Source organism: Oncorhynchus clarkii, chromosome 10 (assembly GCF_045791955.1).
Source record: "Oncorhynchus clarkii lewisi isolate Uvic-CL-2024 chromosome 10, UVic_Ocla_1.0, whole genome shotgun sequence".
NCBI lineage: Eukaryota > Metazoa > Chordata > Actinopteri > Salmoniformes > Salmonidae > Oncorhynchus > Oncorhynchus clarkii.
This window is the reverse complement of record NC_092156.1, coordinates 34,024,289-34,039,286: the sequence shown is the minus strand read 5'-3', so window position 1 is coordinate 34,039,286 and position 14,998 is coordinate 34,024,289. Positions and strand designations below refer to the sequence as shown.

Sequence of the window (14,998 nt, the reverse complement as noted above, 5' to 3'; positions counted from 1 at the left end):
TGATATTTAATCTGAGTACAAATTCACTGTCTTAGGTTAGTTAGGTTCACCACTTTATTTTAAGAATGTTAAATGTCAGAATAATAGTAGAGAGAATGGTTCATTTCAGCTAGTATTTATTTCATCACATTCCCAGTGGGTCAGAAGTTTACATACACTCAATTAGTATTTGGTAGCATTGCCTTTAAATTGTTTAACTTGGGTCAAACGTTTCGGTTAGCCTTCCACAAGCTCCCCATAATAAATTGGTTGAATTTTCTTTAGATTTTGCTTGATATCAAGCAAAGAGGCACTGAGTTTGAAGGTAGGCCTTGAAAGACATCCACAGGTACACCTCCAATTGACTCAAATGATGTCAATTAGCCAATCAGAAGCTTCTAAAGCCATGACATAATTTTCTGGAATTTCTGGAGTTTAAAGGCACAGTCAACTTAGTGTATGTAAACTTCTGACCAGTGGAATTGTGATACAGTGAAAAAAAGGGGGAGGCTTGCAAGGAAGAAGGGGGATGCTTGCCAGCCGAAGAACACCATCCCAGTCGTGAAGCACAGGGGTGGCAGCATCATGTTGTTGGGGTGCTTTGCTGCAGGAGGGATTGGTGCACTTCACAAAATTGATGGCATCATGAGGGAGGAAAATGATGTGGATATATTGATGCAACATCTCAAGACATCAGTCAGGAAGTTAAAGCTTGGTCGCAAATGGGTTTTCCAAATGGACAATGACCCCAAGCATACTTCCAAAGTTGTGGCAAAATGGCTTAAGGACAACCATGTCAAGGTATTGGAGTGGCCATCACAAAGCCCTGACCTCATTCACATAGAAAATGTGTGGGAAGAACTGAAAAGGCGTGTGCGAGCAAGAAGGCCTACAAACCTGACTCAGTTACACCAGCTCTGTCAGGAGGAATGGGCTGAAATTCACCCAACTTATTGTGGGAAGCTTGAGGAAGGCTACCCGAAACGTTTGACCGAAGTTAAACAATTTTAAGGCAATGCTACCAAATACTAATTGAGTGTATTTAATCTTCTGACCCACTGGGAATGTGATAAAATAAATAAAAGCTGAAATAAATAATTCTCTCTACTATTATTCTGACATTTAACATTCTTAAAATAAAGTGGTGATCCTACCTGACCTAAGACAGGGAATTTTTACTGGGATTAAATATTAGGAATTGTGAAAACTGAGTTTAAATGTATTTGGCTAAGGTGTATGTAAACTTCCGACTTCAATTGTACATATGAAATTATTAAAGCAGTTTGTAAACACTATTAAAGTGACTAGTGTTCCATTATTGAAGTGACCAGTGATTCTAAGGTGTAGGGTTGAGTAACCGGGTGGTAGCCGGCTAGTGATGACTATTTAACAGTCTGATGGCCTTGAGATAGAAGCTGTTTTTCAGTCTCTCGGTCCCTGCTTTGATGCACCTGTACTGACCTCACCTTCTGGATGATAGCGGGGTGGACAGGCCGTGGCTAGGGTGGTTGATGTCCTTGATGATCTTTTTGGCCTCACTGTGATATCGGGTGCTGTAGGTGTATCCCCGGTGATGCTTCTGAAGAGCCCTGTGGTTATGGGTGGAGGGTGGTGTGGTCGGTCCAACACATCACCGGGGGTATGGGGGGGGGGTGAAGGTATTCTGAGCACTGTGTGTGTGTGTGTGTGTGCGTGCGTGCGTGTGTGTAGGGAGACAATGGGAAAGAGGAAAACAGGGAGAGATGGGTGATTTCCTCCCTCCTTGTAAACTGTCCTCTCTCTTTCTCTCTCCAGGGGTAGGCAGGAGAGTGAGAGAGGGTAAGAGGTCTGCTTTAATGCACTTCAGTTTTTGATGATGAGCAGAAAGGGTGGGTTTTCTCAAGTGCATGCATGCTAACCCACTGGGCACAGACGTCATTTCAACTTCTAGTTTTGATTGACATTTGATTGAGATGTCAACTACTATGAATTCAAGATGAAATCAACAAAAACATTCAACATGTCATTGGATTTAGGTTAGTTGAGTGAAACAAAGATCAAAATACAATCCGTTTTCCACGTTGAGTCAACATCAGATTGACTTTTGTTGTTGAAATGAGGTCGAAATATCATTGATGCAACCAGTTTTTGCCCAGTGGGAAGACATATACACACACACACACACAGTCACACACACAAAAACACAGATGGTCACACACACGGTCACACAGACGGTCACACACACAGTCACACACACGGTCACACACACAAAAACACACACGGTCACACAGACAGTCACAAACCCAGTCACACAGACAGTCACTCACACACACACACACACACACACACACACACACACACACACACACACACACACACACACACATATCTGTATTCACTCCTCTAAGAAGCCATTAGTGTGAGCTGGCCTTAATTACTTATTTATGGGGCCGTCGAGGAGTGGAGTGAAGAACTACGGACAAAGGCTCCCCCTGACCACTGCAACATCATGAACATACAGCAGTCTATACAGCACAAATACACACACACACACACACACACACACACACACATTTTCTGCAGGGCAGGGCAAGGAAAGGCCTCACCGGTCTTTTTGACTAACGGGATATGGACGTGACTACTCTGGTCATCAAACCTGACAGTCTACAACACTAAGGTTAACACAGTATGAGCATCTCACAAACACACAAACAAACAGTGATGCAAACAGCCACACACGCACGCACACACACACAATATGTATATCCTTATGTACATATTCTTTATCCCCTCACACTGTGTACAAGACAGTAGTTTTGGAATTGTTAGTTAGATTACTTGTTGGTTATTACTGCATTGTCGGAACTAGAAGCACAAGCATTTCGCTACACTCGCATTAACATCTGCTAACCATGTGTATGTGACAAATAAATTTGATTTGATTTGACACACACACACATTTTCTGCAGGGCAGGGCAAGGAAAGGCCTCACCGGTCTTTTTGACTAACGGGATATGGACGTGACTACTCTGGTCATCAAACCTGACAGTCTACAACACTAAGGTTAACACAGTATGAACATCTCACAAACACACAGTGATGCAAACAGCCACACACGCACGCACACACACACACACACACCAGAGAAGAGGCAGCCAGACACAGGCCGTTTGGAAACACCTTTTATTGGTTATCTTTAGCCATGAGGGCTGCAGCCGCCACACTACTCCAAGAGAAACCAAACCAAAAAGCCTAAAATATCATCCTCGCAACTTCCGCAGTCAAATAAATACTTTTCTCTCATCGCAACCATTAAATAAATATCTGTGACGCATCCGTAATATCAGCAACGGAAAAAAATAAGTGTGAAATGTATATTTAATATATATAATATATTCATTTAGATAGATTTCTATATATATATATATGTATATATATATATATGTCCATATATTCTCCTTAAATGATTTTACAACATACAAGATGCCAATTGTACCAAAGCAATACTTACTAATACAACATGGGGAAGTTTAGTGGTTAACTTGTAGCCTGCATACAGCACCCGAGAGGGTTGGTTGGTTGTTATTCTGCAGAAATGCATGTATAGTACAGTACCTACCTACACACGGAGCCCTTCCCCTCAACACCTGACCACCTGGGAGACAGAGCTCTTCAGGGGAAGGAGGACATACACCTGGGCCTTACACATTGGCCATGAAGTGCATGGGTGTGTATTTGTGTTTGTGTGTGTGTATTTGTGAAATGAATCACGGAGCAAATAGTGAAGTTGAGGTACATCATAAAAGGTGTGGCACATAGTAAATGAACTTCTCCTCCACAGTGCAAAACCTCTAGAATAATTGTTAGAAGTATTGACCAGGTCTGTGACTCAAGGTAAATGTTCACTATAATAGAAAAGAATCATAGCAACATCAATCATAATAAAAAGGGGAATACAATACATACATGTATACAATAACAGTCTGTATGTACATATAAAAATATAGCAAAGTAACTTCAACAAATAGGATGAGTTGTGTGTTCATAGGTGAATACAAGCACACACGTGCACGCACATACAATCACACACACCTGCTTGACACAGCGTGTTACTTTTCACATCCGGTTTGAATATCAGTACAGAAGACAACCAGACCCCCCCAGACTCAGTCCCTCAATCTCTCCTCGCCTGTTCTTCATCTCCCAATGTTGGAATGGTATGACCTCACTCCCACAGCTTCACTCACTCCAACATCAGTCCTTCTAACGGACAGTCATCCTGTCCACAACCTCCTCCTTCCCTTCCTTTTCTTTCCTCCCTTCTCCACTTCCACAGCTCTCTCCCACACTCTACTTTCCTCCCTTCTCCACTTCCACAGCTCTCTCCCACACTCTACTTTCCTCCATTCACCTCCATCCCTCCCTCCTTCCCCATTAGAAGCTATCATACAGCTAATTGCCTCCTCTCAGAGATCAACTCTCAGAGAAGGAGGACTGGAACCTATTAAGCGTCTGCATGCTTTCCAGCCGAAACAGTTTGGAATAGTGACTGCATATATTATGACAACATTTTTTGACGTTTTTGTTCGTTTTGGTCTTCGGCAAGGCTGTTTTCGGTTGTTCGGGCATACTAAACTTTTTCTCGAGACAAGCAGAAATCGGTACTGAAGTCTAGGCCTCTTCATTGGTGATTGGACAACAGTAAGGATTGTTTGTTGTCATTCAACGTGAGACGAATAGTTTTCATTCAAATTTTTTCGCTGGAGAAATTCTGCACCTAACATCTTAGTTAGATGTAAAATTGAGCAACTAAGATCTCAGAATTAATGACAAATTCCTTGAGTTATCGGACTATTTTTAGGAAGTGTATTCTGGCTACAGCGTCTCAGAACGGACAACCAGTACTATTGCTGCTTCTTTCTCATTTATCAAGTGATGGTCTTCTAATAGAGTATGTGAGCGCACTTGTTCAGTTTGACCTGCTGAACTGCCAACCTGAAGCACACTGACACCTTTACTTAGTCCATACAGTTAGTAGGAATGTAACTGGGAGGGAAGGGGTGCTAAGATGTGATGCTGGAAGGTGTTAGCTAGCCCCCCTCCACCCCCCAGTGGGGTCGGGGGGAGGACTCGCCTGAGGTTGATCAAACTGGCCAGAGGAATCTGTCAAGAAGAGGAAAGCCCTGACCATGCAAAATGCATAATGTGTTGTGGACGCAGTGGTAAGGATCTATAACGGAGGTAACATTTCTTATCTGGCTCCCTTTCCTAAGCCTTAGCTGGCTTACTGTCCATGCCCTATGATATCCCTCTGTATTGGGAATTTGGGGTAGCTCCATCTCTTTGGTGCACGGTAGACAGCAACGCTATCAGGATGGAGGGAGGAATAGAGGAGAGGGGAGGAAGGAATGGGTTAGGGGAGGCTGAGGGATGGGTACAGGCAGGGGAGGTGAGGAGGGGAGAGACAGGTGGTGAGGGGTCAGGGAAGTCTGGCGTCAGCCTGCCGCGGAGAGGAAACCTAAAAATAAAACAGGAGGCTTCTGCTGACAGCAAACATACACAGGCCCGACACACACTAACACAGGAGGGGACATGACACCCACACACACATACTCACATATACACTACATGACCAAAAGTATGTGACCACCTGCTCGTCGAACATTTCATTCCAAAATCATGGGCATTAATATGGAGATGGTCCCCCATTTGCTGCTATAACAGCCTCCACTCTTCTGGGAAGGTTTTCCAATAGATATTGGAATGTTGCTGCAGGGGCTTCCTTCCATTCAGACACAAGAGCATTAGTGAGGTCGGGTACTGAAGTTGGGTGATTAGGCCTGGCTAGCAGTCGGAATTTGAATTAATCCCAAAGGTGTTCATTGGGGTTGAGGTCAGGGCTCTGTGCAGGCCAGTCAAGTTCTTCCACACGATCTCGACAAACCATTTATGTATGGACCTCGCTTTGTGCACGGAGGCATTGTCATGCTGAACCAGGAAAGGACCTTCCCCAAACTGTTGCCACAAAGTTGGAAGCACAGAATCATCTAGAATGTCATTGTATGCTGTAGCGTTATGATTTCCCTTCACTGGAATTAAGGGGCCTAGCTCAAACCATGAAAATCAGCCCCAGACCATTATTCCTCCTCTACCAAACTTTACAGTTGGCACTATGCATTGGGACAGGTAGCGTTCTCCTGGAATGCGCCAAACCACATTCGTCCATCAGACTGACAGATGAGAAGCGTGATTCATCACTCCAGAGAACGCGTTTCCACTGTTCCAGAGTCCAATGGCGGCAAGCTTTACACCACTCCAACCAACGCTTGGCATTGCGCATGGTGATCTTAGGCTTGTGTGCGGCTGCTCAGCCATGGAAACCCACTTCATAAGTTCCTAACAAACAGTTCTTGTGCTGATGTTTCTTCCAGAAGCAGTTTGGAACTCGGTAGTGAGTGTTGCAACCGAGGACAGACACTTTTTTATGCACTACATGCTTCAGCACTTGGCGGTCCTGTTCTGTGAGCTTGTGTGGCCTACCACTTTGCGGCTGAGCCGTTGTTGCTCCTAGACTTTTCCACTTCACAATAACAGGACTTACAGTTGACCAGGGCAGCTGTAGTTGGGCAAAAATGTTACAAACTGGCATGTTGGAAAGGTGGCATCCAATGACAGTGCCATGTTGAAAGTCACTGAGCTCTTCAGTAAGGCCATTCTACTGCCAATGTTTCTCTATGGAAATTGCATGGCTTTGTGCTCCATTTTATACACCTGTCAGCAACGGGTGTGCCTGAAATAGCCAAATCCACATATTTGAAGTGTTGTCCACATACTTTTGTATATATATAGTGTATACTGTACATACACAGGTAAGAACACACACTTACACACAAAGATTTGTGCACATACACATGCTCGTGCAAGCACGCACGCACACACACACACACACACACACACACACACACACACACACACACACACACACACACACACACACGCACACACACACAGACACTGCCTGGTCATAAGGTAGGCCCCCCAGGTTAGTCTGTTAGTTAGACAGCTGGGCAACACTACAGACGATTCACCTCTATATCTCACAGTGCTTTCCATATTAAATGAGCTTAATCACTTTAGATTCTCCGGGTACATCATGGTCCCTTTTTGGTGTGTCAAACAGTAATACATGTTTGTGTTTCAGAGTTTGTGTCTTTATTCCACCATTAGGAAAGGGTCTTTGCATCAGCCTCAGACAAAATGTCTGCCATGGCCGCTCGTTGCCACATCTTGTATGTCCATTCAGTCTGTCGGCTCCAGGATACCTCTTCAGAGAGGGAGGGGGGGAAGGAGGCCCACACCTGTAGACTCCCTGTAGACCACCCTGTCTCTGTCTCTGTCATGCCTGGAATACACATTTGCTAGAGACCCCTTTTATTTAATGGCTGTGTTAGGATTTGTACTAGTAGCTCGCTCACTGTACTCACATGTAACACATGGTCCGCTCTCTCTATCTCTCTACCTCACTCTCTCTCTACCTCTCTACCTATGTCTCTCTCTCTCTCTACCTCACTCTCTCTCTACCTCTCTACCTATGTCTCTCTCTATCGCTCTACCTCACTGAAGAGGAAGTCCAATAAATAAATAGGTCAAGTCTAACAGAGCAAACCCCAGCCCATCACACAGCACAGTGAGGTTGGTCTGTTGAGTAACGGTCTGGTTGGCCAGGCAGGTGCACACAGAGAATAGCCACAGTACTATCTACAGTAGAGTGGCCCACACAGTAAGGGGAAGGTAGAGACTGCATGCACACAGTAAGGGAAAGGTAGAGACAGTATGCCCACACAGTAAGGGGAAGGTAGAGACTGCATGCACACAGTAAGGAAAAGGTAGAGACAGTATGCCCACACAGTAAGGGGAAGGTAGAGACTGCATGCCCACACAGTAAGGGGAAGGTAGAGACAGTATGCCCACACAGTAAGGGAAAGGTAGAGACTGCATGCCCACACAGTAAGGGGAAGGTAGAGACAGTATGCCCACACAGTAAGGGAAAGGTAAAGACATATGCCCACACAGTAAGGGGGAGGTAGAGACTGTATGCCCACACAGTAAGGGAAAGGTAGAGACAGTATGCCCACACAGTAAGGGAAAGGTAGAGACATATGCCCACACAGTAAAGGGGGAGGTAGAGACTGCATGCCCACACAGTAAGGGGAAGGTAGAGACTGCATGCCCACACAGTAAGGGAAAGGTAGAGACTGCATGCCCACACAGTAAGGGGGAGGTAGAGACTGCATGCCCACACAGTAAGGGAAAGGTAGAGACATATGCCCACACAGTAAGGGAAAGGTAGAGACTGCATGCCCACACAGTAAGGGAAAGGTAGAGACTGCATGCCCACACAGTAAGGGGGAGGTAGAGACTGCATGCCCACACAGTAAGGGAAAGGTAGAGACATATGCCCACACAGTAACACAGTAAGGTTAAGTTTGGCAGTCAGTTCAGCAAAAAGCACCAGGCGGTTTCAGGTTTCGGCTCGAGTCTCCACACGTACAATACAGTTACAGTAAAGTACAGTAAGGCGTTTGGTCATTTCTCTTCAGGCAGGAGGAAAAGAAGAAGTATGGAAAGTACGTAAGGTGAAAGATCACGGTAGGTAGATCACGACGGGCTGGGCGGGGCGATTGCATTGTCATGACAATGTTGTCAAAGACTGCGTTGTCCAGGCGACGACTGACTCCAGGTGCACCACTGTCATACAGGCTTCTCCAGGGACTTGCTGCGGAAGGGGGCATGCCCGGGGTTGGGGTTGGAGGTGGAGATCTTGCGACACACGGTGTTGGTGTTGCTGCAGCGGCAGCCAGGGCGGGTGGCTCGGTCGTGGGCCTGCTGGCACAGGGCGAGGCACAGTCTGGCAGGTGGGTAGCAGCAGAGACAGGGCAGGCACAGCGCCAGAAGGCCAATGGTACTCCAGCGAGCGCAGGCGTGGGCGGGCGTGCAAGCACAGGGCCGGTCGGCACAGTTGTCCTCGTCATCCTGAGCGGAGCAGTGGTAGAACAGGCCCTTAACGCAGCACAGACAGGTGCCGTACTCCACAGCACTCTGAGCAGAGCAGAGGCAGCGCTGCCTACAGACCCAGTAGGACGGCAGGCTCCGCGGAGCGCAGCACTCCTGACACTTACACCTCCCACAGCGCTCACAGATAAACAGGTGCAAGCCCAGGTCCTCTCCCTCCTCCAGGCCTTTACCTAGGGAAGCCTCAGGCTTGAGTTCTCCTTTAGGCTGAGAGCGCACCACTGAGGCCAGGCCAGAGTGGGAGGGCGTCAGACCCGCCAGGAGTCTCTGGTCGGAGGCAGCGCTGGTCCGGGACATGGCTGAGCTGGCTGTACTGGAGCGACTCAGATGGGTCAGGTGGGCATGTTGCTGCTGGCTCTGGCTCCGGGGGAGAGGGGCGTGGGACGGGTACCCCTGAGAGTAACCATGAAGGTAACCTTGAGGGGGGTACCCATGGGTGATGGGGTAGTGGTCGTCGTGGGCGTAAAAGAAGCCAGAATGTGAGGTGTGGTCCAGGGCCACGGGGCGTTCCACATAGTCATTGCTGGCCCGGATGGAGCGAATCTGGTCCAGGGAGAGGACAGGCACCTGCTGGAGGTCCAGCCCATCCAGGTCCATCCTGACTGGGGCAGGGCCACGACCCGGGGGAGGGTCCATCCTTGAAGGAGGGGCACGAAGGAGGGGGATGGGGTCAGGACTGGGGCAGGGACGGGGGAGTCACACCTCTCACGGCACATCAGAGAGACCTGGAACAGAAGGAGAGATAGATATTTCAGAACACTGTTACATTTCATCCCAGAACACGTTAAGGAAACTCACACCTCTTTACCCCTAAAAGAAACCACATCAAACAGCTCATCACTCTTCCTTACTCTTTACCACTTACAACACATCTGGAAAGCCGGAAGTCAACGTACTTTTCACTTTCTCACAACTAATTTATGCAGACAGCTTCAATATTTCACTTCCCATGTTTGGTAAAACTGTACATGCAGTAGAGTGGACCTATACTGCAGTTAAGCAGACCTGACCTGAGCAACGTGACTGAGTTATATAAACTGGACACAAATAGACCCAATATCCACATAGGCAATATTATCAACATCATTATGAACATTGAACTGCACTGTTGGTTAAGGGCTTGTAAGTAAGCACTTGACGGTAAAGTCTACACTTGTTGTATTTGGCGCATGTGGCAATTAAAGTTTGATTTGATTTTGAAATTCTCTAGTGCTGAGAGTATAACTATTATTATCCAAGCAGGGCCAAAGAGATAAAGTGATTAGTCTGGCCTGTAATTTAGCATCTGTTCCCCTACACAGCTCACTCTCTGGCTGCGTTGAGATACGCAGCCCAATTCTGATATTTTTTTCACTAATAGGTCTTTTGACCAATCACATCAGCTCTAAAAAAGATCTGATGTGATTGGTCAAAAGTCAAATTAGTGAAAAAAGATCAGAATTGGGCTGGCTGTGTAAACTCTGCCTCTCTGTAAACCTCAGCCACACTCACACTCACTCACACACCCACTCACACCCACTCACACACACTCACACCCACTCACACACCCTCACTCACACCCACTCACACCCACACACACTCACATGCACACTCACACACACACTCACTCACACACACACACACACTGAAGAAAGGAAGGGCATTGGATCCGCCTGCCTGTCCGTCCGCCTATCCGAAGATATACAGAGATGAATTGGGGAAAACGTTGCAGTGTGTTAGTTGCTATGAGTGTCACTTAGGTTGTCATTGTAGTAACCCAATCTGGTGTAGTAACCCAATCTGGTGTGTGGAAGGGAGAGAGAAATTGCCCCTGTTAAAAAGTTCCTTTTGTTTCAGCCTTATCCTCCACTAAGAGGAACAACGTGGATATTGGAATGTAGATGGAAAACATTAGTATCCTGGGATTAACACACAAACACATTGACTTGTTTCATCACAGGGACATAATGTAGCAGGGAACGACTCCACATTCTGTGGACAATAATGTTTTTCATATTTGATTTGAATAATACAGTATGTGAGTTTTAGTAAAGATGATGTTGCACCCACAAAAATACCCACTGAATATCTGCTACAAATCCTAACGACAACAGATGCAGCAGAATCTTCTGTTATGTGTTCAACAGGCTGTTACGTGCTTTATTCGATACCCTGATACATCTGGATCTGATTTTTAGGTCCTTTTCCTCCTCTCCTCTTGTTGCACCCGTGCCAAATGGCCTGATGGGATAGTTCCCTTCATTTCCCTGTGAGAGGCCAGCAAGCCCTCGCAGAGAATGAGACAAACAAAGAGAGAGAGAGACAGACAAAGAGAGAGGGAGGGAGGGAGACAGGAGCGTAATCAGAGTAATCAGGCCAAATGGAGAAGCATTTAAAGCAGAAAGCCAGATGAGCAGATTAGATGGAGGAGAGAGACGGGATAGGACAGATGGAGGGATGGAAGGACGGACGGACACAGCCAGGAACGGAAATCCATAGTCAGAAACAGCCATTAAGAATAGCAGAGTGAAGGGCGGTTGGATGTGGTTGGATGGAGACATGTTGGATAGGTGGGGGTGGGGGTGGTGGAATGGGATGAGAGGTTGGTACACATTTTTTACCATTTCCAATGTAAAATTATTAAATACTTTGTACTTATGAACTTATTTAAAAATATGTATATTTTTTTGTGGCAGCCCACAGAATGTATATATTGTACCTGAACCAGCCTTCCGGGGATCTGCCGTCAGAATTTCTGGCAAAGATGCTCTCGCAAAAGGTACGATACCATCCAACCTCACACACACATACTGTAGACAAAGACAGATTACAAGTACACATGTCTTCACACACTGAGACAGACACAGAAAAGTGCAGAGATACACACACAAGCGTATATCTACACACTCCCAGACACACCACCACCCCAGGCCGCAACCATACAGTGAAGATAAGGCCGGAAGCTCAGAATGCATTTCCAAATTAGATGGAGGAGGGAAGGGAAGTCCTTCAGAGTAATCACTTCAAATGATGCAGCACCCATCCACTACACAGCTATCAGACCATCTAATTGTTAAGAGAAGCCGGCTGCTTGACTCTTTCCATGACCTCATCATGTAGAGTCGTCCGGACCAGGGCAGGGTTCAGGCTATAAGGCCAAGCCCTTCACCGCTGAGCAAGAGATGGGCTCTTCTCTGGCTTGGACCACTCCCGATAAAATACAACTAAAAACATTTCAGCTGGTCTCCTCACAAATCTCATAAACCGGTCTAGGTCTGCGTCACAAGAGGATAGAGTGCAGGCTTTTGTTCCAACCCTACTATAACTCACCTGGCTCTAGGGCTAATCATGGTCCTGAGGAGCAGCTGATTAGCATAAGGTGTATTATAGTTGGGTTGGAACCAAACCCTGCAGCCAGGGGAGTATCCCCTGAGGAGGAAGATGGGCTAGCCCTGTTGTTGCTCTAGACTGACATCTGCTTTACTTCCTGTTGGATACATAACTCAATCTGCTCTGATCACACACAGTCCCGTGTGGCTCAGTTGGTAGAGCATGGCACTTCCAACACCAGGTTTGATTCCCACGGGCGACCAGTATGAACAAGTATGAAAATGTATACACTCACTACTGTAAATCGCTCTGGATTGGAGCATCTGCAAAAATGTAAATCACACAGACATTTTATCTCAAGTGTTAAACTTTCTGTTTTATTGTTTCATTTGTTTCTGCATTACACATTTATAACACTTTATAACAGAATATATGTTTTCTGAGAGCGACAGCTGTGCGTGAATACTACTGACTCATTCAGTACGGCAATGTTTACATGTTGCATTTGGAGCAGCATTAGAATCCTTGGCTGTTCTTTCCCCCCACTTAAGGGGTCGGAAGCCCTGTCCTTGTGGGAGCCGTTGCCTTGGAAACCATGTTTGGGAAGTCAACTCCCACTACCTAGAATCCTTCCCTCTCCCCCTCCACCTACCCACCGTGCTCCATCCCACCCTAACGCCACCAGCTGAGCAGGCCGACTGCTCTGTAAAGTGAGATGTAAGAGAGAATGCAGCCAGCCATCCCTCCATGTTCATCCCCTTCTCTCATCTAACCAGTGTGGATGCCAGAGGATCGATAACTGACACTCCCAGGCTGTGGGTGGGGATGTGGATGGGGAATAGGATTGTGGCTGGAGCAGCGTATTGGGGCCAGGCTCAGTACAGTGGCTGGGGCTAGAGCAGGGGGTTAGGGAAGGGGGTTATAAGGCAGGGGCTGGGATAACGACAGGGGCTGGGGTTAGGGCAGGGGTTGGGGTTAGGGCAGGGGTTGGGATTAGGGCAGGGGTTGGGGTTAGGGCAGGGGTTGGGGTTGGGGACAGGGGTTGGGGTTAGGGCAGGGGCTGGGGTTGGGGTTAGGGACAGGACTGGGGTTAGGGCAGGGGTTGGGGTTAGGGTTAGGGAAGGGGCTGGGGTTAGGGTTAGGGAAGGGGTTAGGGTTAGGGTTAGGGTTAGGGCAGGGGCTGGGGTTAGGGTTAGGGAAAGGGCTGGGGTTAGGGTTAGGGTTAGGATTGGGGTTAGGGTTGGGGTTAGGGTTAGGATTAGGGTTAGGGCTGGGGTTAGGGTTAGGGTTAGGGGCTGGGGTTAGGGTTAGGGCAGGGGATGGGGTTAGGATTAGGGTTAGTGTTAGGATTAGGGCAGGGGTTAGGGTTAGGGCAGGGGTTAGGGTCAGGATTAGGGCTGGGGTTAGGGTTAGGGCAGGGGTTAGGGTTAGGGCAGGGGCTAGGGTTAGGGCTGGGGTTAGGGTTAAGGTTAGGGTTAGGGCAGGGGCTGGGGTTAGGGTTAGGGTTAGGGCAGGGGTTAGGGTTAGGGTTAAGGTTAGGGTTAGGGCAGGGGCTGGGGTTAGGGTTAGGGTTAGGGTTAGGGTTAGGGTTAGGGTTAGGGCAGGGGTTAGGGTTAGGGTTAAGGTTAGGGCAGGGGCTGGGGTTAGGGTTAGGGTTAGGGCAGCTGGGGCACATGGTGTCAGTACATAGTGAGAAAGCATAGATACAGCAACATGAGGAAAGGTAGAACAGCCCAGATCTGTTTCTATAATACAGCATCTAGCCAAGACATGGCTCCTCTCTTATACTTGGCTGAGTTATTTCTGCCTGCTGTATCTGCCTGGCTCTGGGAGGTCTGTTTTATGTGTCTGCTCCTGCTTTTATCATCTGGGTCGGATGCAAACCCAGAGGGACACAACACTCACTCCTTCCATGATATCAACAGCATTCACACTCCTTCCTCTCGCTCATCTGTTCATCCCTTCACCTCCTCCTTACTCTGTCATTCTGTGTGTGCCCCTCACACAACTTTCAGGCCCTCAGATGTAAAAAATAATAATAATAATAATTAGGAGAAGGAATTCAAGACTTCGCCGTTCAGGTCTGGGCAGGAGGCACATCGATACAGGGGCTGCAGGATAGATAGAGAGAGAGAAAGAGTGAGATAAAGAGAGAGAGAGAGAGAGAGAGAGAGAGAGAGAGAGAAATAGGAGAGAAAGAGAGAAACAAGGGAGAGTAAAAAAGACAAGGGGATTGAGAAAGAAGAGAGTGAAACAATTACATGACTAGAGAGAGAGTAGTGAAGGAGAGAGCAAGGCACAGAACAGAGAGAGAGAGAGAGAGAAAGAGAGTGAGGGGGATGGTAAGCAAGAGGGCAAATGGGAATGAGAAAGTGAGAAAGAAAGCAAGGGAGATACTGTATATACATACACCTTCTGTACAAAACTATTTCCATGAGATAGACTGAGCAGGTGAATTCAGGTGAAAGGTATGGTCCCTTATTGATGTCACTTCAATCAGTGTAGATGAGGGGAGGAGACAGTTTAAATAAGTATTTTTAAGCATATCGGTTTGTGTCAAGAACTGCAACGCTGCTGGGTCTTTCACTCTCAACAGTTTCCTGTGTGTATCAACAATGGTCCATCACCCAAAGGATATCCAGCCAACTTGACACAACTG

At 47.1% G+C, this 14,998-nt stretch overlaps 1 protein-coding gene across 1 annotated transcript in view; it reads right to left on the bottom strand.

Annotated features, from left to right (window-relative positions):
- Nucleotides 1-3,682: 3,682 nt before the first annotated feature.
- Nucleotides 3,683-14,998, bottom strand: part of LOC139418317 (protein sprouty homolog 3-like) — a 15,069-nt gene continuing 3,753 nt past the window's right edge. The window contains exon 2 of the mRNA XM_071167682.1: nucleotides 3,683-9,755. Within this exon, the coding sequence (XP_071023783.1) occupies nucleotides 8,710-9,666 (957 nt within the window). The 5' untranslated portion in view covers nucleotides 9,667-9,755 and the 3' untranslated portion in view covers nucleotides 3,683-8,709. The remainder of the gene's footprint in view (nucleotides 9,756-14,998) is intronic.